This window comes from Pongo pygmaeus, chromosome 4 (assembly GCF_028885625.2).
Source record: "Pongo pygmaeus isolate AG05252 chromosome 4, NHGRI_mPonPyg2-v2.0_pri, whole genome shotgun sequence".
Classification (NCBI taxonomy): Eukaryota; Metazoa; Chordata; class Mammalia; order Primates; family Hominidae; genus Pongo; species Pongo pygmaeus.
In genome coordinates, this window is record NC_072377.2 from 22,211,004 (window position 1) to 22,232,593 (window position 21,590).

Below are 21,590 nucleotides of genomic sequence, written 5' to 3' on the forward strand. Positions count from 1 at the left end.
CCCATCAGACTAACAGCGGATCTCTCGGCAGAAACCCTACAAGCCAGAAGAGAGTGGGGGCCAATATTCAACATTCTTAAAGAAAAGAATTTGCAACCCAGAATTTCATATCCTGCCAAACTAAGCTTCATAAGTGAAGGAGAAATAAAATACTTTACAGACAAGCAAATGCTGAGAGATTTTGTCACCACCAGGCCTGCCCTAAAAGAGCTCCTGAAGGAAGCGCTAAACATGGAAAGGCACAACCGGTACCAGCCACTGCAAAATCATACCGAAATGTAAAGACCATCGAGACTAGGAAGAGACTGCATCACCTAACGAGCAAAATATCCAGCTAACATCATAATGACAGGATCACATTCACACATAACAATATTAACTTTAAATGTAAATGGACTAAATGCTCCAATTAAAAGACACAGACTGGCAAATTGGATAAAGACTCAAGACCCATCAGTGTGCTGTATTCAGGAAACCCATCTCACGTGCAGAGACACACATAGGCTCAAAATAAAAGGATGGAGGAAGATCTACCAAGCAAATGGAAAACAAAAAAAGGCAGGGGTTGCAATCCTAGTCTCTGATAAAACAGACTTTAAACCAACAAAGATCAAAAGAGACAAAGAAGGCCATTACATAATGGTAAAGGGATTAATTCAACAAGAAGAGCTAACTATCCAAAATATATATGCACCCAATACAGGAGCACCCAGATTCATAAAGCAAGTCCTGAGTGACCTACAAAGAGACTTAGACTCCCACACATTAATAATGGGAGACTTTAACACCCCACTGTCAACATTAGACAGATCAACGAAACAGAAAATCAACAAGGATACCCAGGAATTGAACTCAGCTCTGCACCAAGCAGACCTAATGGACATCTACAGAACTCTCCACCCCAAATCAACAGAATATACATTTTTTTCAGCACCACACCACACCTATTCCAAAATTGACCATATACTTGGAAGTAAAGCTCTCCTCAATAAATGTAAAAGAACAGAAATTGTAACAAACTGTCTCTCAGATCACAGTGCAATCAAGCTAGAACTCAGGATTAAGAATCTCACTCAAAACCGCTCAACTATGTGGAAACTGAACAACCTGCTCCTGAATGACTACTGGGTACATAACGAAATGAAGGCAGAAATAAAGATGTTCTTTGAAACCAACGAGAACCAAGACACAACATACCAGAATCTCTGGGATGCATTCAAAGCAGTGTGTAGAGGGAAATTTATAGCACTAAATGCCCACAAGAGAAAGCAGGAAAGATCCAAAATTGACACCCTAACATCACAATTAAAAGAACTAGAAAAGCAAGAGCAAACACATTCAAAAGCTAGCAGAAGGCAAGAAATAACTAAAATCAGAGCAGAACTGAAGGAAATAGAGACACAAAAAACCCTTCAAAAAATAAATGAATCCAGGAGCTGGTTTTTTGAAAGGATCAACAAAATTGATAGACCGCTAGCAAGATTAATAAAGAAAAAAAGAGAGAAGAATCAAATAGATGCAATAAAAAATGATAAAGGGGATATCACCACTGATCCCACAGAAATACAAACTACCATCAGAGAATATTACAAACACCTCTATGCAAATAAACTAGAAAATCTAGAAGAAATGGATAAATTCCTCAACACATACACCCTCCCAAGACTAAACCAGGAAGAAGTTGAATCTCTGAATAGACCAATAACAGGAGCTGAAATTGTGGCAATAATCAATAGCTTACCAACCAAAAAAAGTCCAGGACCAGATGGGTTCACAGCCGAATTCTACCAGAGGTACAAGGAGGAGCTGGTACCATTCCTTCTGAAACTATTCCAATCAATAGAAAAAGAGGGAATCCTCCCTAACTCATTTTATGAGGCCAGCATCATCCTGATACCAAAGCCTGGCAGAGACACAACAAAAAAAGAGAATTTTAGACCAATATCCTTGATGAACATTGATGCAAAATCCTTAATAAAATACTGGCAAACAGAATCCAGCAGCACATCAAAAAGCTTATCCACCATGATCAAGTGGGCTTCATCCCTGGGATGCAAGGCTGGTTCAATATACGCAAATCAATAAATGTAATCCAGCATATAAACAGAACCAAAGACAAAAACCACATGATTATCTCAATAGATGCAGAAAAGGCCTTTGACAAAATTCAACAACCCTTCATGCTAAAAACTCTCAATAAATTAGGAATTGATGGGACGTATCTCAAAATAATAAGAGCTATTTATAACAAACCCACAGCCAATATCATACTGAATGGGAAAAAACTGGAAGCATTCCCTTTGAAAACTGGCACAAGACAGGGATGCCCTCTCTCACCACTTCTATTCAACATAGTGTTGGAAGTTCTGGCCAGGGCAATTAGGCAGGAGAAGGAAATCAAGGGTATTCAATTAGGAAAAGAGGAAGTCAAATTGTCCCTGTTTGCAGATGATGTGATAGTATATCTAGAAAACCCCACTGTCTCAGCCCAAAATCTCCTTAAGCTGATAAGCATCTTCAGCAAAGTCTCAGGATACAAAATCAATGTGCAAAAATCACAAGCATTTTTATACATCAATAACAGACAGACAGAGAGCCAAATCATGAGTGAACTCCCATTCACAATTGCTTCAAAGAGAATAAAATACCTAGGAATCCAACTTACAAGGGATGTGAAAGACCTCTTCAAGGAGAACTGCAAACCACTGCTCAAGGAAATAAAAGAGGATACAAACAAATGGAAGAACATTCCATGCTCATGGGTAGGAAGAATCAATATCATGAAAATGGCCATCCTTCCCAAGGTAATTTACAGATTCAATGCCATCCCCATCAAGCTACCAATGACTTTCTTCACAGAATTGGAAAAAACTACTTTAAAGTTCATATGGAACCAAAAAAGAGCCCGCATCGCCAAGTCAATCCTAAGCCAAAAGAACAAAGCTGGAGGCATCACACTACCTGACTTCAAACTATACTACAAGGCTACAGTAACCAAAACAGCATGGTACTGGTACCTAAACAGAGATATAGATCAATGGAACAGAACAGAGCCGTCAGAAATAATGCCACATATCTACAAGTATCTGATCTTTGACAAACCTGACAAAAACAAGAAATGGGGAAAGGATTCCCTATTTAATAAATGGTGCTGGGAAAACTGGCTAGCCATATGTAGAAAGCTGAAACTGGATCCCTTCCTTACACCTTATACAAAAATCAATTCAAGATGGATTAAAGACTTAAATGTTAGACCTAAAACCATAAAAACCCTAGAAGAAAACCTAGGCAATACCATTCAGGACATAGGCATGGGCAAGGACTTCATGTCTAAAACACCAAAAGCAATGGCAACAAAAGCCAAAATTGACAAATGCGATCTAATTAAACTCAAGAGCTTCTGCACAGCAAAAGAAACTACCATCAGAGTGAACAGGCAACCTACAAAATGGGAGAAAATTTTCGCAACCTACTCATCTGACAAAGGGCTAATATCCAGAATCTACAATGAACTCCAACAAATTTACAAGAAAAAAACAAACAACCCCATCAAAAAGTGGGCGAAGGACATGAACAGACACTTCTCAAAAGAAGACATTTATGCAGCCAAAAAACACATGAAAAAATGCTCACCATCACTGGCCATCAGAGAAATGCAAATCAAAACCACAATGAGATACCATCTCACACCAGTTAGAATGGCAATCATTAAAAAGTCAGGAAACAACAGGTGCTGGAGAGGATGTGGAGAAATAGGAACACTTTGACACTGTTGGTGGGATTGTAGACTAGTTCAACCCTTTTGGAAGTCAGTGTGGCGATTCCTCAGGGATCTAGAACTAGAAATTCCATTCGACCCAGCCATCCCATTACTGGGTATATACCCAAAGGACTATAAATCATGCTGCTATAAAGACACATGCACACGTATGTTTATTGCCGCATTATTCACAATAGCAAAGACTTGGAACCAACCCAAATGTCCAACAATGATAGACTGGATTAAGAAAATGTGGCACATATACACCATGGAATACTATGCAGCCATAAAAAATGATGAGTTCATGTCCTTTGTAGGGACATGGATGAAATTGGAAATCATCATTCTCAGTAAACTATCGCAAGAACAAAAAACCAAACACCGCATGTTCTCACTCATAGGTGGGAATTGAACAATGAGAACACATGGACACAGGAAGGGGAACATCACACTTCGGGGACTCTTGTGGGGTGGGGGAAGGGGGGAGGGATAGCATTGAGAGATATACCTAATGCTAGATGACGAGTTGGTGGGTGCAGCGCACCAGCATGGCACATGTATACATATGTAACTTACCTGCACATTGCGCACATGTACCATAAAATCTAAAGTATAATAATAATAATAATAATAATAATAATAATAATAAAATAAAATAAATAAAAAATAAAAAATAAAAAATAAAAAAAAAAAAGAAAAGTAATTGAAGATACCCACTTCAACTCTAAATCCCCATAGGAGAAAAACGGCTGGTACTTATTTAAACTCATCTAGGGTTTAGTTTTGCTGATGTTGTTTTTCCAATAATAATCTGTTTCAATTATTATAACAGCAATTTCAGTGAAATATGGTACTTACCAGCTAAGTTTTACACAAGGAAGCACTTTCCTAAATACTTCCCCATCCTTCTTCAAAGTTTGATTCCAAATCTTTTGTACTCCAGGGCTTATTTTGTTTTTTCTACAGCATTCTGCCTTTCTAGAATTAGCACTAGTTACCCTCAGGAAAAACAAATACATGGACCCATAAAATAATCTTTGGAAGTCTTTCTTCTCCTGCTAGTTACCAAATTATAATCTTATTGTAAAAATAAAATAAAATAAAAAAATAAAAAGAACTATTTTACTCTAATAAGTTTCCCATTAAGCTAAGCCTGCTTTTGTCGTATTAGAGATTAACATATGTAGAGTGTTCTTTTTGACTGGAAATGGGGATCAGTTATGGTTCAAGTAATGCATAAACAAGACGTATTTTTAAAAATACATTATATTTATGCATTATATTTAAGCAGCCATTTGTAAAAAGCTGAAACTTATTAGAAAGTGAATTCTTCATAATCATGTTTGTGTTTCCAATGTTTAGGATTATTTGTTAGCTTAGGTATAGACTAGATTATTTTTCTAAACAAACAGGAATAAGAAATATAGGTAGTAAAATTTACAAGACCCGGTAAAATTTAAAATATCCATTCTGAATAACAGGCAGTGTTGAGAACAATAAATAAAATATATCTTGGTTTAAATTCTAAGTAAATATGTTTGACAATAGAATATAAACATACTCATATGAGTGAATTGCTTCTAATTCTGTCCTTTAGCTAAATAAGCACTTAATGCTAGTAAGAAAAATACATTATTTCATAAAGATAACAAATTCTTTCAGAAATAGTAATTATATTTTTAAACAGTTTGGAGAAAATAGAAGTGTATATTCTAATCTTATAGCAAAGTTTCTGCTAAGTTTTTGTGATGCCAATGTTTTCATTATGAATCATTTCACTGTCAAACAAAATGTATGCCATTGATTAAACACAGGCAAAAAGAGAAGGAAAAAAAAAGGTATATTAAAAAAAGACCTTTGGTTATTCCGGCTGCCACCAATTGCTTTCTTGTTTCAGGTGAATTTTGAAGTACCTAATCATATTTTGGCATTTTCTTGTCATCAAAGCATTTCATGAAATTATCGCATTACAATGTTTTTCTCAGAGGCAAAATTAACATGGTTGACAGTTTAATTGACATATTTCTTTTTTATTGTGTGCCTTTGCCAATTAAACAAATTGCACCATATTTTGATGTTCATTTTGTTAATTATTTGTAAAACTGTAGACTCTGATTTTTTTTTTTTAATTTTCAGGTGTCAGTTTCTTGGTCGGGAATGAAAATAGTGCCAACCTGTGATACCTTCACTCTAATTTTACTTTCTGAGGAAGTTTTCTGTAATAGTTATTTGGTGATAATTATTAATACTGGTGAGTTTTAAAAATTTTGCTTTCAGCAATTTTCCATTTTTTTCAACATACTTATATCGCAATGAGGCAACCAAATATGAATCCTGAGAATGAAGATGGGAAAATGAATATTTTAATCCAATATAGAGTTGCTCTTTCAACATTTTTAGTTTTAGTTTTAATTGAAAATATAAAGTTACATAATTGTGTGAGGAATAATTTTTGCAGAGAAATTTTTAAAAATTCACAAAAGGAAAAAGAAACCTTTACCATGAATCTATAACATTGAAAGACTGTGTTTAAGTGATTTTAATAAAGCCAAACCAACACTTTCAGCAGGAACTAAATGGCAGCATCTGATTTCGTGCTGATACATATGTATTAGTGTGATGCTCACTTTTACCCTTGATTTTACCTTGGGTATTGCCATTTTCTTTCTTTTTATTTTTCTGTTTTTTTTTTTTCTTTCTTTTGGAAGAGGTAATTTTTAGGGAGAAAAAAACACTTTTTCCTCACAGGTTGATTTAAAATGTTGGCCTTACCTTAATCTCCTCTCTCAAACTCAATCCACTATGTAATGGGTCAACATACTTTTCTGTGAAGGACCAGATAGTAAATATTTTAGTCTTTGCAGGCCATATGGTCTCTGTTGCCAGCTCTTCCATTGTGGTGTGAAAGCAGCCATAGACAACACAGAAATGAATAAGTGTAACTGTTCCAATAAAAACAGATGATATGTTGAATTTAGCTCACAGAGTTTAGCTTGCTGCCCCTGCAGGAGGCCTTTGGAGTAAAAGCTTCCTGACAGGAGGAATTTTTGTCTTTTTTGCTCAAGTTCTAGCTCCAGAACCTAAAATAGTGCCTGTCACACAGGTATTGATGAATATTTGAACCTGTTGAACATACACCTAAATTAAAACATTTGGCAAGATACAGTACTACACAATTTGGAAAACACTTGGCTCCCATAAAAATCAAAGCCTTCCTGAGTAATTAATTATTTGGCCTGATGATGAATTACTGTGCCTGAGATGATAGAGCTAATTTATTTTTCAATTCGCTCAGGGGACACACGTTATTTTCACTGTGAATTTTGTTAAAATGAAAAGATTTCCTGGTCTAAGTCCTGGATAGACCTTTATGTAATAGCATACTCTTCACTCTTTTTGAATCGCATGCAATTGTCACACTGGATGAATTCCAGACAGAGGTTCCAAGTCTTTCATCATGTTTGGGTTAAAGACCTCATTAGCATACCAGTCCTGCCATTGGAGTCTGTTCTCTTCATGGAATATTTTCACCTGAATCAGTGGGTATAATTCATCAGTGTCTGGTTGCTTCAAGTTATTTTTCTTAATGCTGATGTTAATGCATGCCCATCTTTATGCCTCAACACATTGCAAAGTGAAAAACAAAAATTATTTTGGAGGACACAGCTGACATCTATATGAAATATTCAGTATCAGTGATTGAACTTCAGCAAGCTCCTGTGGCCAGCAGGGTTTTATGGAGGTGCAACTGCTCTCCCACGATCACTTATCATAAAGCAAGAGACAATGGGGCCAAAGTAGCCTCTTGCCTGCTTTTGTGTACAAAATATAAATAGAATAGAGCAAATAAGGAAAAATAGTCCTGCAGCTGGAAGGCAACTTTAAAGAAAAATGATGTTCATAGCTATCTTGCCAGTAGCTGGCAACGCAGTTTTTATAAGACATATTTAATGTTTACAACCCCTTGGAGGCTGGGGAAGGAGTAATACTTTGAAAATATGTTTAATGTTTTGAACCACTCTGTGGCCAAGAAGCAACTCCTGCTAAAATATATTTAATGCTTAGAGTCATTGGGTGGTTTCGAAAAAAAGGAACTTCTTGTTAATTTTTAACATTTATTACTGATCAGTGGCTGCTAAAGTAACTATCAGTACAGCATGGTTTACGTTTAGGGACATGCTGTGCTGCTACTAAAACACTTCATACTCTTCTCTCAAGGCCACACAAAAAGTGTCAATAGCATTACCTTTGCAATTGCACCACTAATAAAAACATAGGAATCAAACACACGAATAAAATGCTCCCTGCCCACACAGCCATAACATCCTATGGCCCCGAAAATAGTTCTGCCAAGCTGCGTGCAGTGGACACTTCACGGCTGGCACAGAAGAGATTGCAAGGCCTTGCTCAGTTTCATCAAATGTGTTAAAGCGATTCAGCAGATTGTGAAGCAGAAGTGGAAGCTGATAATTGGCGTTTCTTACAAATCAACGGCTTGCCTCCACACATCAAGGTAAAGGCTTCCTCTACACCAAAGAAAATGTAAATTGGGATAGAAGGTCATTATGTTTTTAAATAAACTTGGTTAAATTTGTAGAAAGGGCAATGGTAAATATTGAGCTCATATGTCAGATGGAGAGAAAACTTGAGAAAAGGGAAGAAGATAATGAGCTGGAACCTTTACCATTTAGACTTTCTCTGGCTAGTTTTCTGAGAATGATCATTAAACTCTTATGAGGACCCTTTCCAATTTATTGACTGCACTTCCCCAGGGATGGTGGCAAATGTTAAATATACATTTTCTCCTTGCTACTTGCAATAACCCTGCTCATAAAGTGTTACTATTATTCACTTGCAGGTGAGAAAATCAATGTAAAAGAGGATAAATAACCCACACAACTACATACAACTAGGAAATGATAGTTGGATCTGAACAAAAGGATATGCACTCTTAACAAGTTCAACACCCATGTACTATTGCAAATACAAGCTGTATTTCATGGAAAAAAAAAAAAAGAATAACTCAAAAGGCAGAACGAAGAGCCTAGAGGTCAGAGCTGAGAGGCATGAATAATTATTCACAGGCGTTGAATATAATCAAATGACTTGCAACATTTACCACTGGGATTTTAAAATGTGGTGGACGAATAATTCCTTTAGTCTGTGCATTTTACCATTTTTTTCAACAGGAATGTCTAGAGACATTATTTTATGCCTGTTTTACCACTGTATTTTTGGTGAATGTGTAGTAAGTAACTGGCCTCTTTAGTATCACAAATCTGGATGAAGACAGTGTGGTACATATACACTATGAAATACTATGCTGCCACAAAAAGGGAATGAGATCATGTCCTTTGCAGGGACGTGGATGAAGCTGGAAGCCATTATCCTCAGCAAACTAACGCAGGAACAGAAAACCAAACACCACGTGTTGTCACTTATAAGTGGGAGCTGAACAATAAGAACACATGGACACAGGGCGGAGAACAATACACACTGGGGCCTGATGGGGGGTGGAGGGGAGGGAGGGGCAGCATTATAAAAAATAACTAATGCATGCTGGGCTTAATACCTATGTGATGAGTTGACAGGTGCAGCAAACCACGCTGGCACATGTTTATCAATGTAAAAAACCTGCACATCCTGCACAGGTACTCCAGAACTAAAAGTAAAAAAATTAAAAAAAGAAAAAAAAGAATTAAACCCAAAGATCACTTCCCCATCTGGACTTGATTTAGATGAAAAGCTTCTGGACTTTGAGCTGATGCTATAGTGCGATGAAAATTTTGGGGTCCTCAGAAGGGGATGAGAATATATTGCATGAGAGAGCAACGTGAATCATTGAGAGCCAGAGTATAGAGAGTGGTAGGTAGACTGTAGGAGAGCCCTCAATGATCCCAGCTTTCTTGTATTCGGGTTGCACTTACTTGTAGAATATGGCAGAAGGGATGCGATGTCACTTTCAAGATTAGTTTATAAATAGACTATGGCTTCAATCAGAGGGTTTTCTCTGTGTCTAGCTCTCTTTTGGGTAGTTCATTCTGAGGAAAGCCAGCTGCCATGTTATGATGTAGGCCTGTGAGGTCCATGTAGCAAAGAACATATGGAAGACTTCTACCACCTCCTAACTAAGCCTTTAGACCTGCCCCCAGCCAACAAGGTAGCTACAACCTCTTGAGAAGCCTTGAGACAGAGGTACTCACCGGAGCCATTCCTATGAGAAACTTAAGTATCTGCTGTTTTACACCGCTAAGGTTTTAGTTAATGTATTATGCCATAATAGATAAGTTATACACAACCTTTATCAAATAATAAAAATAACCATCATCAGTAATGAGACAAATCAAAAACCATGGCCCGCCCAATAGAACATAATGAGGAGAGTACATAATTGCTTCTGGGATATTTCTGACAAAGATGTATATGCTTCATTCATACATGAGGAAACGTCACACATACTCAAGATGCGAGAGCCGTTCTAAAAAATAACTAGGCAGAAATCTTCAAAAATATTAAAGTCATGGAAGCCAAGAAAAAATATGAACCTGTTTCAGATTAAAGGAAACTAAACAGACCTAACATTTTAATACAATGTTTGATTTTGAACTTGAACTTTTTGTTATATAAGACACTATGGAGACAAGTGCTAATGCTTGAATAGGGCTGAAGGATTAGATTATAATAATACATTAATGCAAATTTCCTGATTTTAAACATTGTAGTTTGATTGCACAAGGAGAATGTCTTTATGTGTAGAAAATAAATAGTCAACATTCTGTCTTCAAGCTTCTGAAAAAACTCTGCTTTTAGGGCATAGATAGAAGCGGGTGATAATTCACCTGTTCCTCTCATACTAATTGAGCTGCTCTCTGTTTCCATGGCTGGCTCACGGGATAAGAAAATATATCTAGTTTTTTATGTCTTGATTTGCCTCTCTATGGCATTTTTGTGAAAATAAGGAAGTGTGGAGACTTACTTATGTTTCTAAATTATAATAGTTCATTAATGTAAAGTACAGACACAGTCTTCACTTTTCCTTCTTGGACCATTTAAATATGGCCACATAGCAAGTAGTCTCTGGTTGGCTGGGCGCAGTAGCTCACGTCTGTAATCCCAGCACTTTGGGAGGCCAAGACAGGCAAATCACTTGAGGTCAGGAGTTCAAGACCAGCCTGGCCAACGTGGCAAAACCCCATCTCTTCTAAAAATACAAAAATTAGCTGAGTGTGGTGGTGCACACCTGTAATCCCAGTTACTCGAGAGGCTGAGGCAAGAGAATTACTTGAACCTGGAAGGCAGAGGTTGCAGTGAGCCAAGATCGCAACACTACACTCCAGCCTGGGCAACAGAGCAAGACTCCATCTCAAAAAAAAAAAAAAAAAAAAGAGAAAAAAAGAAAATAGTCTCTGGTTAAATAACCTCTGAAAAACTCCACCAAAAATTTCATCTTAGCATTTCTCCCCAAACTTCATGTAAAATAAAATAGAGATGAGAGAAAAAAAGAAAAGTAGGGGAGTACTTGTTCACTATTTTTATTAAGCCAGTGTTCTACTTTATTTTAGGTGTATCTTTTCTTATTTAAACGTCAGCTAAACTTTCTTTTTAAGATATTGAATGAAAGATGCCTATCCTTCAGGTTTCATTTAAGCAAGAATCCCCATTCTCAAATAATAGAATCTAAACCTTCCAAATTCTTAAGTAGATCATGTGAGATTGAAAGCTAAGTTTAACTTTCTCAAAGATGTTTCAGCCACCATGACACCTAGACAAAATGGTCTATTAAATTCTGATTAATTTGGTTCGAAAGTGTCTGAGAATCATTCTTACTCTCTTATCCACAGGGGTTATTAAGTTTTCACATTAAAAAAAAATCCAACAGTGAATAATACTGCATTGGGGTTACTGTACTTATTAAGTAAAATAAGAAATACAAATCTTTAGTTAGATCACATGGCACCTGACTACTGCTTAGAAAATGGTAAGACTTACTACATAAATCATGAGTCACTGTTGACATCTACTGTATCATATCATAGATTAGGGATCTAATTACAAATAGTCAAATCAGCTGACTCAAGGTGGCATAGCTCAAGCAGAGGAAGATAATACAAGTTGAGTATGGATTTAACACTCTAAACCCGTCAGCACTCTAGGAAAAGTAACTTAAAACTGCACACCCCACTTATGCATAATCATCAGATATTAAAGAGGGTACATTACTATAATTCATTGTTGCTCTAGTGATCTTAAAGAATTAAGTCCACATTCATAAAGTCCAAATTTGTCTCCAAGGATTTGCTTTGACTTTGGGAGTATCTGGATCATTAAGTAATTTCCGGAGGTCAGAGTAAAAGCTTTTTATCTCTAAGTATTACTTCCCTGGAATATTAGATGTAGCAGAAGTCAGTAACGGAGTGACCTTTCTCTTAAACAATTCATAGATTCACTGGAATTTTCTTCAACTTTAGGAAAATTAAATATATTCCACTGTGCTGTAAGTCTTAAATATTGATTTTCCTCTGAAATCTTGACTCATCCTACCCACCACCATTCTCCCTTTGTACACCATGTTCTTTGTAATGTTCACTGTACACAAGTGACAATTAGTAACATTAGTTAATTTTCATTGCAGGTTTATTTGTTCATATTTCTGGATATATAATCCATTACTATTAAACTTCATATCAATGTTCCGATAATTCTTCATCTTATGTTTTATGTTACAAAATAGGTTATTTCACTATTTCTATTTTTAATTGATTAATTCTTCCCTTTTTTTGGAAATGAAATGGTAGCATTTCAATTATCGGGACAGAAAAGTTATTTCATAGGGAATACTTCAAACACTGATATCTACAACAGGCAGTAAGATTTGTCACAACAATTGGTATACTGTCAATATACCATACAAAGTTCCATCTGGTCTTGATTAAAAATTATTTTAGTATTCTCAGGAAAATGATACACAGGGAGAATTGCCTAGATTATATGAGAGGAAAAAAAGTAGAGAAAATCATAACGTTTTCTTAGATTATTACAGCAGTGAACCATTTCCACCTGGTAAGAAGGGTGCACTTGAGAATGGGGTTCAAGTACTCTAGGAACATAGATGTAAGTTCTGGATGCACAGTAGTTGTAAGTTGGAAATTTCAAGGCAGAAACAGCAGATACCACAACTGTAATTGGGTCTCCTTGTTTTTTGTTTTATGTGTATACGTGAGATTATGGGGAAAGGCAAAAGTAATGCATAGAGATTTATTTCTTAACATTCAGTTCATAAGCAGTGTTTATACCTCTTTGTACTTACTTGAAAAGTGTATATTATGTAACTTTAGTATAAAAACACTTGGACTAACTCATACCATGTCGTAAAATTTCACATTCAAAAGAAGTACCCTCTGTTATTAAAAATAAAAAAAGGGGCCAGCAGGGTGGCTCATGACTGTAATCCCAGTGCTCTGAGAAGCCAAGGTGGAGGGATCATTGGAGGCCAGGACTACTTGAGAACAGCCTGGGCAATATAGCTAGATCCCTTCTCTACAAAAAGTAAAAAAAGAAAAAAAATAGCTAGGCAGGGTGGCACATGCCTGGCTATTAAGGAGGCTCGGGTTGGGGGATCTCTTTAGCCCAGGAATTTAAGGCTTCAGTGAGCTAAGATTGGGCATTGCACTCCAGCCAGGGCAACAGACCAAGACCTAGTCTCAAAACAAATAAACAAAAATGAAAGAAAGCAGTGCATTGAAAATCAATGTAAGTAATTATTTACTGGAGTCGTCTTGAAGACCCAGAGGGAAATTTCAGTAAGGGCACATGAGAAAACACTTTAAGAACCTATTCTTCCAAAGATCTTTCCAGTATCTTATGACAACACCGTAAATTATGTAAATTATATCCCACTCCAACTGCAAAAGCTGAAACTTCTTTGCTTTCTCACTTACCTACACTTTTGACTTTCCAAATATATTTCTCTCTTCGGATATGAGCTGCAAACCCCTTACATGAAGGCTCCAACTCTGCAGCCCTAGTTATTCTAGTTGGCACAAGAAAAATCCTAATCGTTTTATCTAATGAGACAGAATTTTCCAATACTGTAGAGGCATGTGTGTGTGTTTGCTTTAAGGAAGCTGTTTTGGTAATAAAAAGTCACTGAGGGTCATAAATTCATGTTAACACATCCAGTGTACATGAAGTGGGGACTGAGTTAAACTATTTGTCTACTATATAGCATGTCATCTTAAAAGCCTTTTTTTTCCTCAAAATATTAACTTTATTTTTCTCCCTGTAAAATCAAGACACAGTTAAAATGTAGCCTCCCTCATTTTCTGGGAATACTTTCTAACAAGATATGCTTCTTTCCAATTGGAATTCTAAATTTCTAGCAATCATAACAGTGCATAAAACAGGCAACCCAAAAGTGTAGCAGGTACTGAATAACAGATTTGCAGCCTTGGGGGTCCACATTAAAATTTGAAATCTAAGTGAATTACTTCACGCTGATTTCTTAGGTCAAGGAGAGATTATGGTCCTTAAATGCCTGATAAGGTCACATACACAATTTCAAGTGCATTATAGTAAATCCATGTGACAGCTCCTACAGCTACTAACCTGCTTCTGCCCTCAGGGTAGCGTGCACAATCTTCATCACATGTCCTCGGTGGTGGTAGGAGCAGTAGAAACCCCCTGGGTCATGTCAGATTTAGAAAATATAAGCAATGGCTCATACACGAATTTTAAGTTGTAACCTACATATGATAAGTTTCTTTATCTTCCAAATGTAATAAAAACCAGAAGTTACTTTGAAATAAATTGAAGGAGTAGCAGTGGTGACTGAGGAATAAAAATTATAATTTAAAATTGTCCTTAAAGCTGGAATTCTTAACTTATTGACCTTATATCCTACATATTATAGGACTTTGTAAATTTAGGCTGATATGGAAATGTATATTTATATCAAATTTAAATTTTTAGAATGATGGTGCTACTATATTCTAGTTGTTAATTTGATAATTGTAATTGTAATTTGTTAATTTGTTCTAATAATGTTTTCATGACATTATTCATTTGCTGCTTGGCTTGATGGCATAACAAGTATGGGTTATTTACCCTGAAAAGGAAACAGTATCACCCTTCCAGAATCTCTATTTACAGCTACAAAAGATGCAACACACCTGTTTCTGGACCACTTCCAGATCAGATGTGATGCATGCTTTAGATCATTTACTTTGATCTAGGAATTACTATTTGGCATTTTGTGGTGTAGGGTAGGTGTCTCCAGCACTATATAGGTGTCTGGAATTGAGATAAGCATCAATTTCAATACAAAATACATTTTTTGCTTAAAACATGCAAGGATTCTATGAGTTCAGGTAAATTCACAGGGTGGAAAACAGGAACTAATGTTATATATTCTTGTAGTTATCTTCATAATGAAGCAGAAAGAAAAACAAAAAAGTTACAAAAATAAATGAAAATAACTGTATTTTCTAGAATTGAAAAATATTCTTTTCGATGATAGATAAGATGTTTACATCAACCTGCAAAAAGTCAGTGTTGAAGAGGTCTCATTGTATCTCACAGAATTTTGATTTGTCTACTCACCCACAGGAGACATTTCTGGAACAGTAGCAACATAAGGTCCATCCAAAAACTTTGGCTCATTATCATTAATATCCTGCACTTTGATGATGAATTCTGATTCAGGCTCCAGGGGCTTTCTGGTTTCTATGTCCACAGCCTGAGCACGAAGAGTGTAGAAAGGTTTTTCTTCTCTATCTAGGCTCCTTATTGCATGAATGTCCCCTGTGGTTTCATCAATGGTAAAAACGGTGCCAGCGCCATCTCCTGAGAGGGTGTATTTCACCGTGCCCTCTCCCTTGTCTAAGTCGGAATGGAGCTTTAGGGAAGAGAGGGAGAGAGAGAGGAAGAGAAAGAGAAGCACAAAGAAAGAACACCATTAAAAGGATGTTGCCAAATTAAAAAGTCATAATTTGCAATATAATTCCTTTAATCAAAAATGTTAAATAAAAATCTTATGGTTATGTTTTCTTGTTTTTTATTTCTCCAACTTCTTTTTATAAAAATTGCAACACAAAAAGTTAAAAACTGTGCAATGAACACATATATACCTATACATCCAAACATTCCTCCATTCATCTATTAATCTACTTGCCTTATCAGATAGATATCATATCCATTCTTCTGTTCATCCTTCTCTTAACCCATTTTTTTTGAGGTATTATGAAGATCAGAACAAAAGTACAACCTCAGATATAGCAACAGGCAAAAAAAACAACAAATTTTGAAAGTTTGTATTTAGTTCTTCTGTATCCCTTTGGGATAACATTTTCATAAAATGAAATGCACAAAACTTCAGTGTGTACTTATTGTTTCATTTTAAATAAACATTGCAATAAAAATAAATTGGCTCATAAACACCACAAAATTAACTTTCCAAGTGTTCTGAAGATGAAATCAATGACCCGAATCCAGTGGGAGATAGTGCAAAGGAACTCAGAAAACACTAAGCATTTTCATTTGTAAAGAAGGGAAAAATCTGGCAAATCAAGAGGTTTTCAGTGATATAGGGCAGAGTGTCTCATTTTAACAGGCTGAGTTTGAATGAGTTTACCACTATTAAACAGATGACTGGTAGAATCACTGATTATCCTTTCAGATTCACAAATAGCTTGTTCCAATTCACTCTATATCTAGAATATTTATGTTGAGTAATATAGGAAAGCATTGAAATTCTGCTAATTTATTTTAAAATTCAACACATGTATGGTACATTACATTATAGCATGGAATAAGATACACATGAATAAGCGATAAGGAAGAGAACTAAAGTGTAGAGAAAATTATCAGTGTAATGCCGTAAGGCAGTGTTGTTCAAACTGGAGACCAAGAATAAATGAAAAATGGACGCAGCTTTAAAAGGTATATAAATTACATGTAAATAAATAAATATATACATAAAATATTACATAAAATAAAACATTGCATCATATATCTTTTTCTAGTAGTATATATTTCTATAAATATAATATTCTTATATATAATATAAATATATATACATATATACATAGCATAGTCTTATAAATAATATTTATATTAATTTTTATGCCGATGCTGATTTAAATGTTTTAAACTATTCTTGCGCATTTGGGTATAGCCATTTGATTTCAGCATCCAAATTTTCACATGTAAAAGCTCTTTCCAGTCAACAGCTCACCCAAAAGAAAAATAGACTTTTGCAGGGTCTCTAACCATTTGGGTTATGCCTTAAAAATCTGCATATGAAAAAAAAATCTGCATATGAGCACTGCTCTTTTGCAAATCCTGGCTTAAGAATTAGTTCTGTTTTCTTAACATTTCAACACACACACACAAAAAAACTCGGAAAATATTTAAAATTATATAAATATCCTGTTGCAAATAAGCTTCCTATGTATTACTATGAGTAATTAAAAGTACAAATACAGCCCAAATAAATATAAGTTCAACTGTGGCTACATCTTTGCTCTTAAGCTCAAGACCGTGGTTTAAGTTCAATAAAATAATATCATTGTTCATATTAATGTTATTAAGGTAAACTTATTCATTTTGCGAACTTGCATTTCCTTCAATATTTGTTCTAAAAGTGTTTTGTATAAGAGTATAAGCATAATCATAAAAACCTGGTTGGGTAATATAATAAAAATAATATGGCAACAATAAGAAGGAACAAGACTCTGATGTTCCTTTAAAAGTTTCTGTATATTTTAGTTAAGTATAAAGAAAATTGCTATGAATGATAGGAGGAAGTATTTTTGTCCTCCTATTTAAAAAAAAAAAAACTGCTGTGAAGCATAGGACGTTTCAAGCATAAAATCAAGCAGTAGATAAATGTTCTTTGAACTTATGGATTTCAAATTATAAATTTCAACCATGCTATTAAAGATATTCAACACAGTGGGTATTCCTTTTGCTTTCAAATTTATCTAAATATATGAGACAGGCAAAAGCTCAATGCAAAAGGCATGACTTTATAAAATGGATCCATTTTGCCAACAGCTCAAAGAATATATGGTAATATTGTGGGAACTGAGTGAAAATTCAAAGTAGGTTTTGAAATGTGATACAAGTAGAATTATAAAAAGAAAAAAGAAAAACAAAACAAAAACTTCTTCATTTAGCTAAAATCATAACTGTTTCCTTTGCAAACTGACATAAAAATAAAGAAGCAAAATGTGTTTTTAGTTATATCCAAGATCCAAATTCAAGTTAATTGCTGCTGCTCCTCACCCTTTTACCTTTTCCTTCTAATTTAAATATGGGCTTTGCAGAGATTAAAGCTTCAGAAAAAAATATGGGAAAATATGTTAAAATGTTGACCTGAAAATGAAGTGAATGACTATAAAACTCTTGAGAGAATGAGACTTTTTGTAGCAGTTTATTACATGATAATACCTTAAACGAGATCACATTCAGTGACCTGTGTTGACAGGTAATATTTAAAATTAAGTATTCATGCTGATTAATTCAGGCAGATGGGTGGTAGCCTGAAGTATAGACATTTTTCCAATATTAATTTTGATATTAAATAAATGATGTTGGCTCTTGTTGGATATTATAAAATTTCCTTTACTTCAACTGTAAAATAATTTCAATAGTGAAAGGTATAAAGTAAGATGAAAATTTCCATCATGATCTTACCTAGAGATAACTTCTTTTTCTTTGAGTCAGAGTATCGCTCTCGTTCCCCAGGCTGGAGTGCAGTGGCGTGATCTCGGCTCACTGCAACCTCCACCTCCCGGGTTCAAGAGATTCTCCTGCCTCAGCCTCCAGAGTAGCTGGAACTACAAGGTGCATGCCACCATGCCAGGCTAATTTTTGTAGTTTTGGTAGAGACGGGGTTTTACCATGTTGGTCAGGCTGGTCTCAAACTCCTGACCTCAAATGATCCACCCACCTCAGTCTCCCAAAGTGCTGGGATTATGGGCATTAGCCACTGCGCCCTGCCCTTCTTTGTTATTTTTATATGTTTCAGTTATGTAAATATATAATTGAAAGGGTAAATATATATAAATACATAGTTACTGTACATTTATATTGACATATATTTCTCTGCTTGTATCTATCTATGTATACACACTATATATAAATAAATGAGTCAAGATTTTAAAAAACAAAATACCATAATTATTTTTCAGTATCATTTGAAATTTTTCAAAATTACTTATTTAAATGTCTGCATATTCATTCAGTGAAGTTGAGTGATCCAGAGGGCACTCTATATTCCTTCATAAGCTGTGTGGTGAATGTGCGTGTGTGTATGTATGTATATGTATGTGTTTATGTGTTTTCTGGGGTTTATTTCCTTAAAACAAAAAGGCAACTGTCAAGACTAAAGCTATAATAATTTTTATGAATCTTAGAAAATGTCGAATTTTTAGTGATTCCAGAAATTGATCTCTATCAATGAAACTGCTTTCTCAAATATGTCAGCAATGGGATTCAGGCTTTGCTTACAATATGAAGGAAGTTCTTAGTCTCATTTGCACAAAGAAGGAAGGAGGGCTACAGATAAAAAGAACTCATAGTCTTTTCCATATTTTTGGGTCATGTACACTGTAAAAAAGAAAATCACGTGATGCCATTTTTACACAGCCTTTTTAATCTACACATACGGCAAGCTAATAATTCCACAAAAATAATTTCTTTCCTTTGTAGCCATTTAAAACTAACAGCTAGAAATATTTCTTCTTCCAATTATTAAAAATAAGCTGTTTCTGAGTCGGTGCTGACTACATTTACTGATTGAAGCAGCCAACTCCAAATATATCATCTTTTAGTATTGACACTTAAAATAAAATTTCTCCCCAGAAAAAGAGTTCTATAAATGACGGCTGTAGAAATAGGCACTGTTCAGGCAGTTGTTTTGTGGAAGTAGTGTTGTTATTTTCTGGTGTTTTCCAAGTCATCTCAGATGGTGCGTGAAAATGAGATGCCAAAGAGGGCTTAAAAAAGATACCCAGCACCGGCTTCAGAGTGTAAGCAAATCTTTCATTCCAGCGCTTAAAAGTTTTGAGAAAGCTAATCTAAAGTTAAATGTTTACTAGCATCTCTCTGATTATATTTTAGAAACTACTGCACAAAAATAAAACGAATTTCTTATTTTCTCTGGGTTGAAAAGTGCACATGAAATGGAAAATGCTTTTTATACCACTATTTCCAGCAGGGATTTTATTTTCATTTGTCGTTTGCCAGCCTGGGGTATGTTGGGAGAAGGAACAATTGATTTTTGAAAAGGTGGATTTGTGTGAAAACCAAAAATTGTGTTCAACAAATACTACTACTAACCCATATGTGGATATATGTGTTTTTTACATGAGTAAAAAAAAAAAATACATACATACACATATGTATGGCATATATATATATATATATATATATGCTATAGAAATGCCATCAAGTTACCAGTTTACTTCTAAATGTAACTGCTTAATATAAAATATGCATCTTTTTGTAGTACCTAATTGTTGCAATTCAGTGTATTTCCTGGCAAGAGATAGAGATGAACAACCCTGGACAGTTACCACATATGGCTCTTATGAGGTAATGAGAATGGTTGTGATGAGAAGAGTAAAAAACAAAAAAGTTATTACAAAACAATTTTTCAAGGAATTTTACAAAAAATGATTTTAATATTCTCTTTGCTTATGGAACAATATTTAAAACCATGATTTCTGTGTCCTTTAAAATGACTGCCGATTTGTAAATTGTTCTCTGTGCTCCAAACTTATTTGTCCCTGTGTTTCTGCTCGTAACCATTCATTTCCCTCTTTTCCCACTGACTTAGCCTCTGGGGTTGTAATGAAATTACTTGTTTATTTTTGCGTATGTGCGGGGTTTTGTCTTTTGTTTTCTGAGAATAAAGTATATGAGATCATGGAAAAAATCAGAAAACGGGGAAAATCATAAATTCATTACCAAAATAATTTCTGATTTGGTATAGAGCTCTGCAAATTACTTCACTAATTGTGTTCATAGGTACTATGGTACACTGTACATTGTTTTGTAACTTGCTTTTTAGATGGATTATATCAAATATTTTTCTGTATCAATAAATATGAATTTATTACATCAGTTTAAACTGATCAAAAACATTTTAATCAAAGTAATACATTTAAATTGCTAAATATCATAGGGAATCGAAGAGTTTATAATCCCAAACCATACTCTTTCCTTTCCTAGCCACCTGGGGACATTTTTAGTTGTTTCTACTTTCATTGTTTCTGTTTCAGTTCTTATAAAAAATACATATATAAAATTGGCTAAATGATTAAATGTTATAGTAGTTCTTTAATTATAAATTTGAATAATATTTGTTGACTTTCAAACTGCATACCCCTTGCCTTGTCCAAATAAAACTGTACCACCGTTTATTCTTTGTGTTGTCAATAAAACACTAAGTGATATCTGAGTGTCTTTGTTTCTAAATTTCAGTTCACTCATAGAATGTATCCTTTTTTGTCTTCTTTCCTCCAACATTTTATTATGAAATTTTCAAATTCATAATAAAAGTATATAGTATTCATCTGTATACTTACCTCCTAGTCTATATATTTTTTACATACTGTTTAGAATTGTTTTATTATTTTCTACCCATTTGTCTACCTGTTAACCCAGCTTAATTTTTGATGCATTTAAAAGTAGGTTGTAGATACAAATACCCATCACCCTAACACCCTTCAATACAATGTTTACGGTTGTTTTTTTGACATTGGAATGTATCTGTGGTTTCTCTATTTCATAGGATCACAGCATTAACACCTTTACACTTCCCCTT

The 21,590-nt window shown here is 34.8% G+C and overlaps 1 protein-coding gene across 7 annotated transcripts in view; it reads right to left on the minus strand.

Moving 5' to 3' along the window:
- The window catches only part of CDH12 (cadherin 12), a 1,137,841-nt gene that overhangs the window by 234,392 nt on the left and 881,859 nt on the right, over positions 1-21,590 (minus strand). For 4 of the 7 annotated variants that reach the window (XM_054489194.1, XM_063664682.1, XM_063664681.1 and 1 more), the window contains one exon: positions 15,359-15,653. In XM_054489194.1, the coding sequence (XP_054345169.1) occupies positions 15,359-15,653 (295 nt within the window). Of the gene's footprint in view, positions 1-14,365; positions 14,441-15,358; positions 15,654-21,590 lie in introns of all 7 variants that reach the window. The other 3 variants (XM_063664679.1, XM_063664680.1, XM_063664678.1) reach the window with 1 other exon arrangement.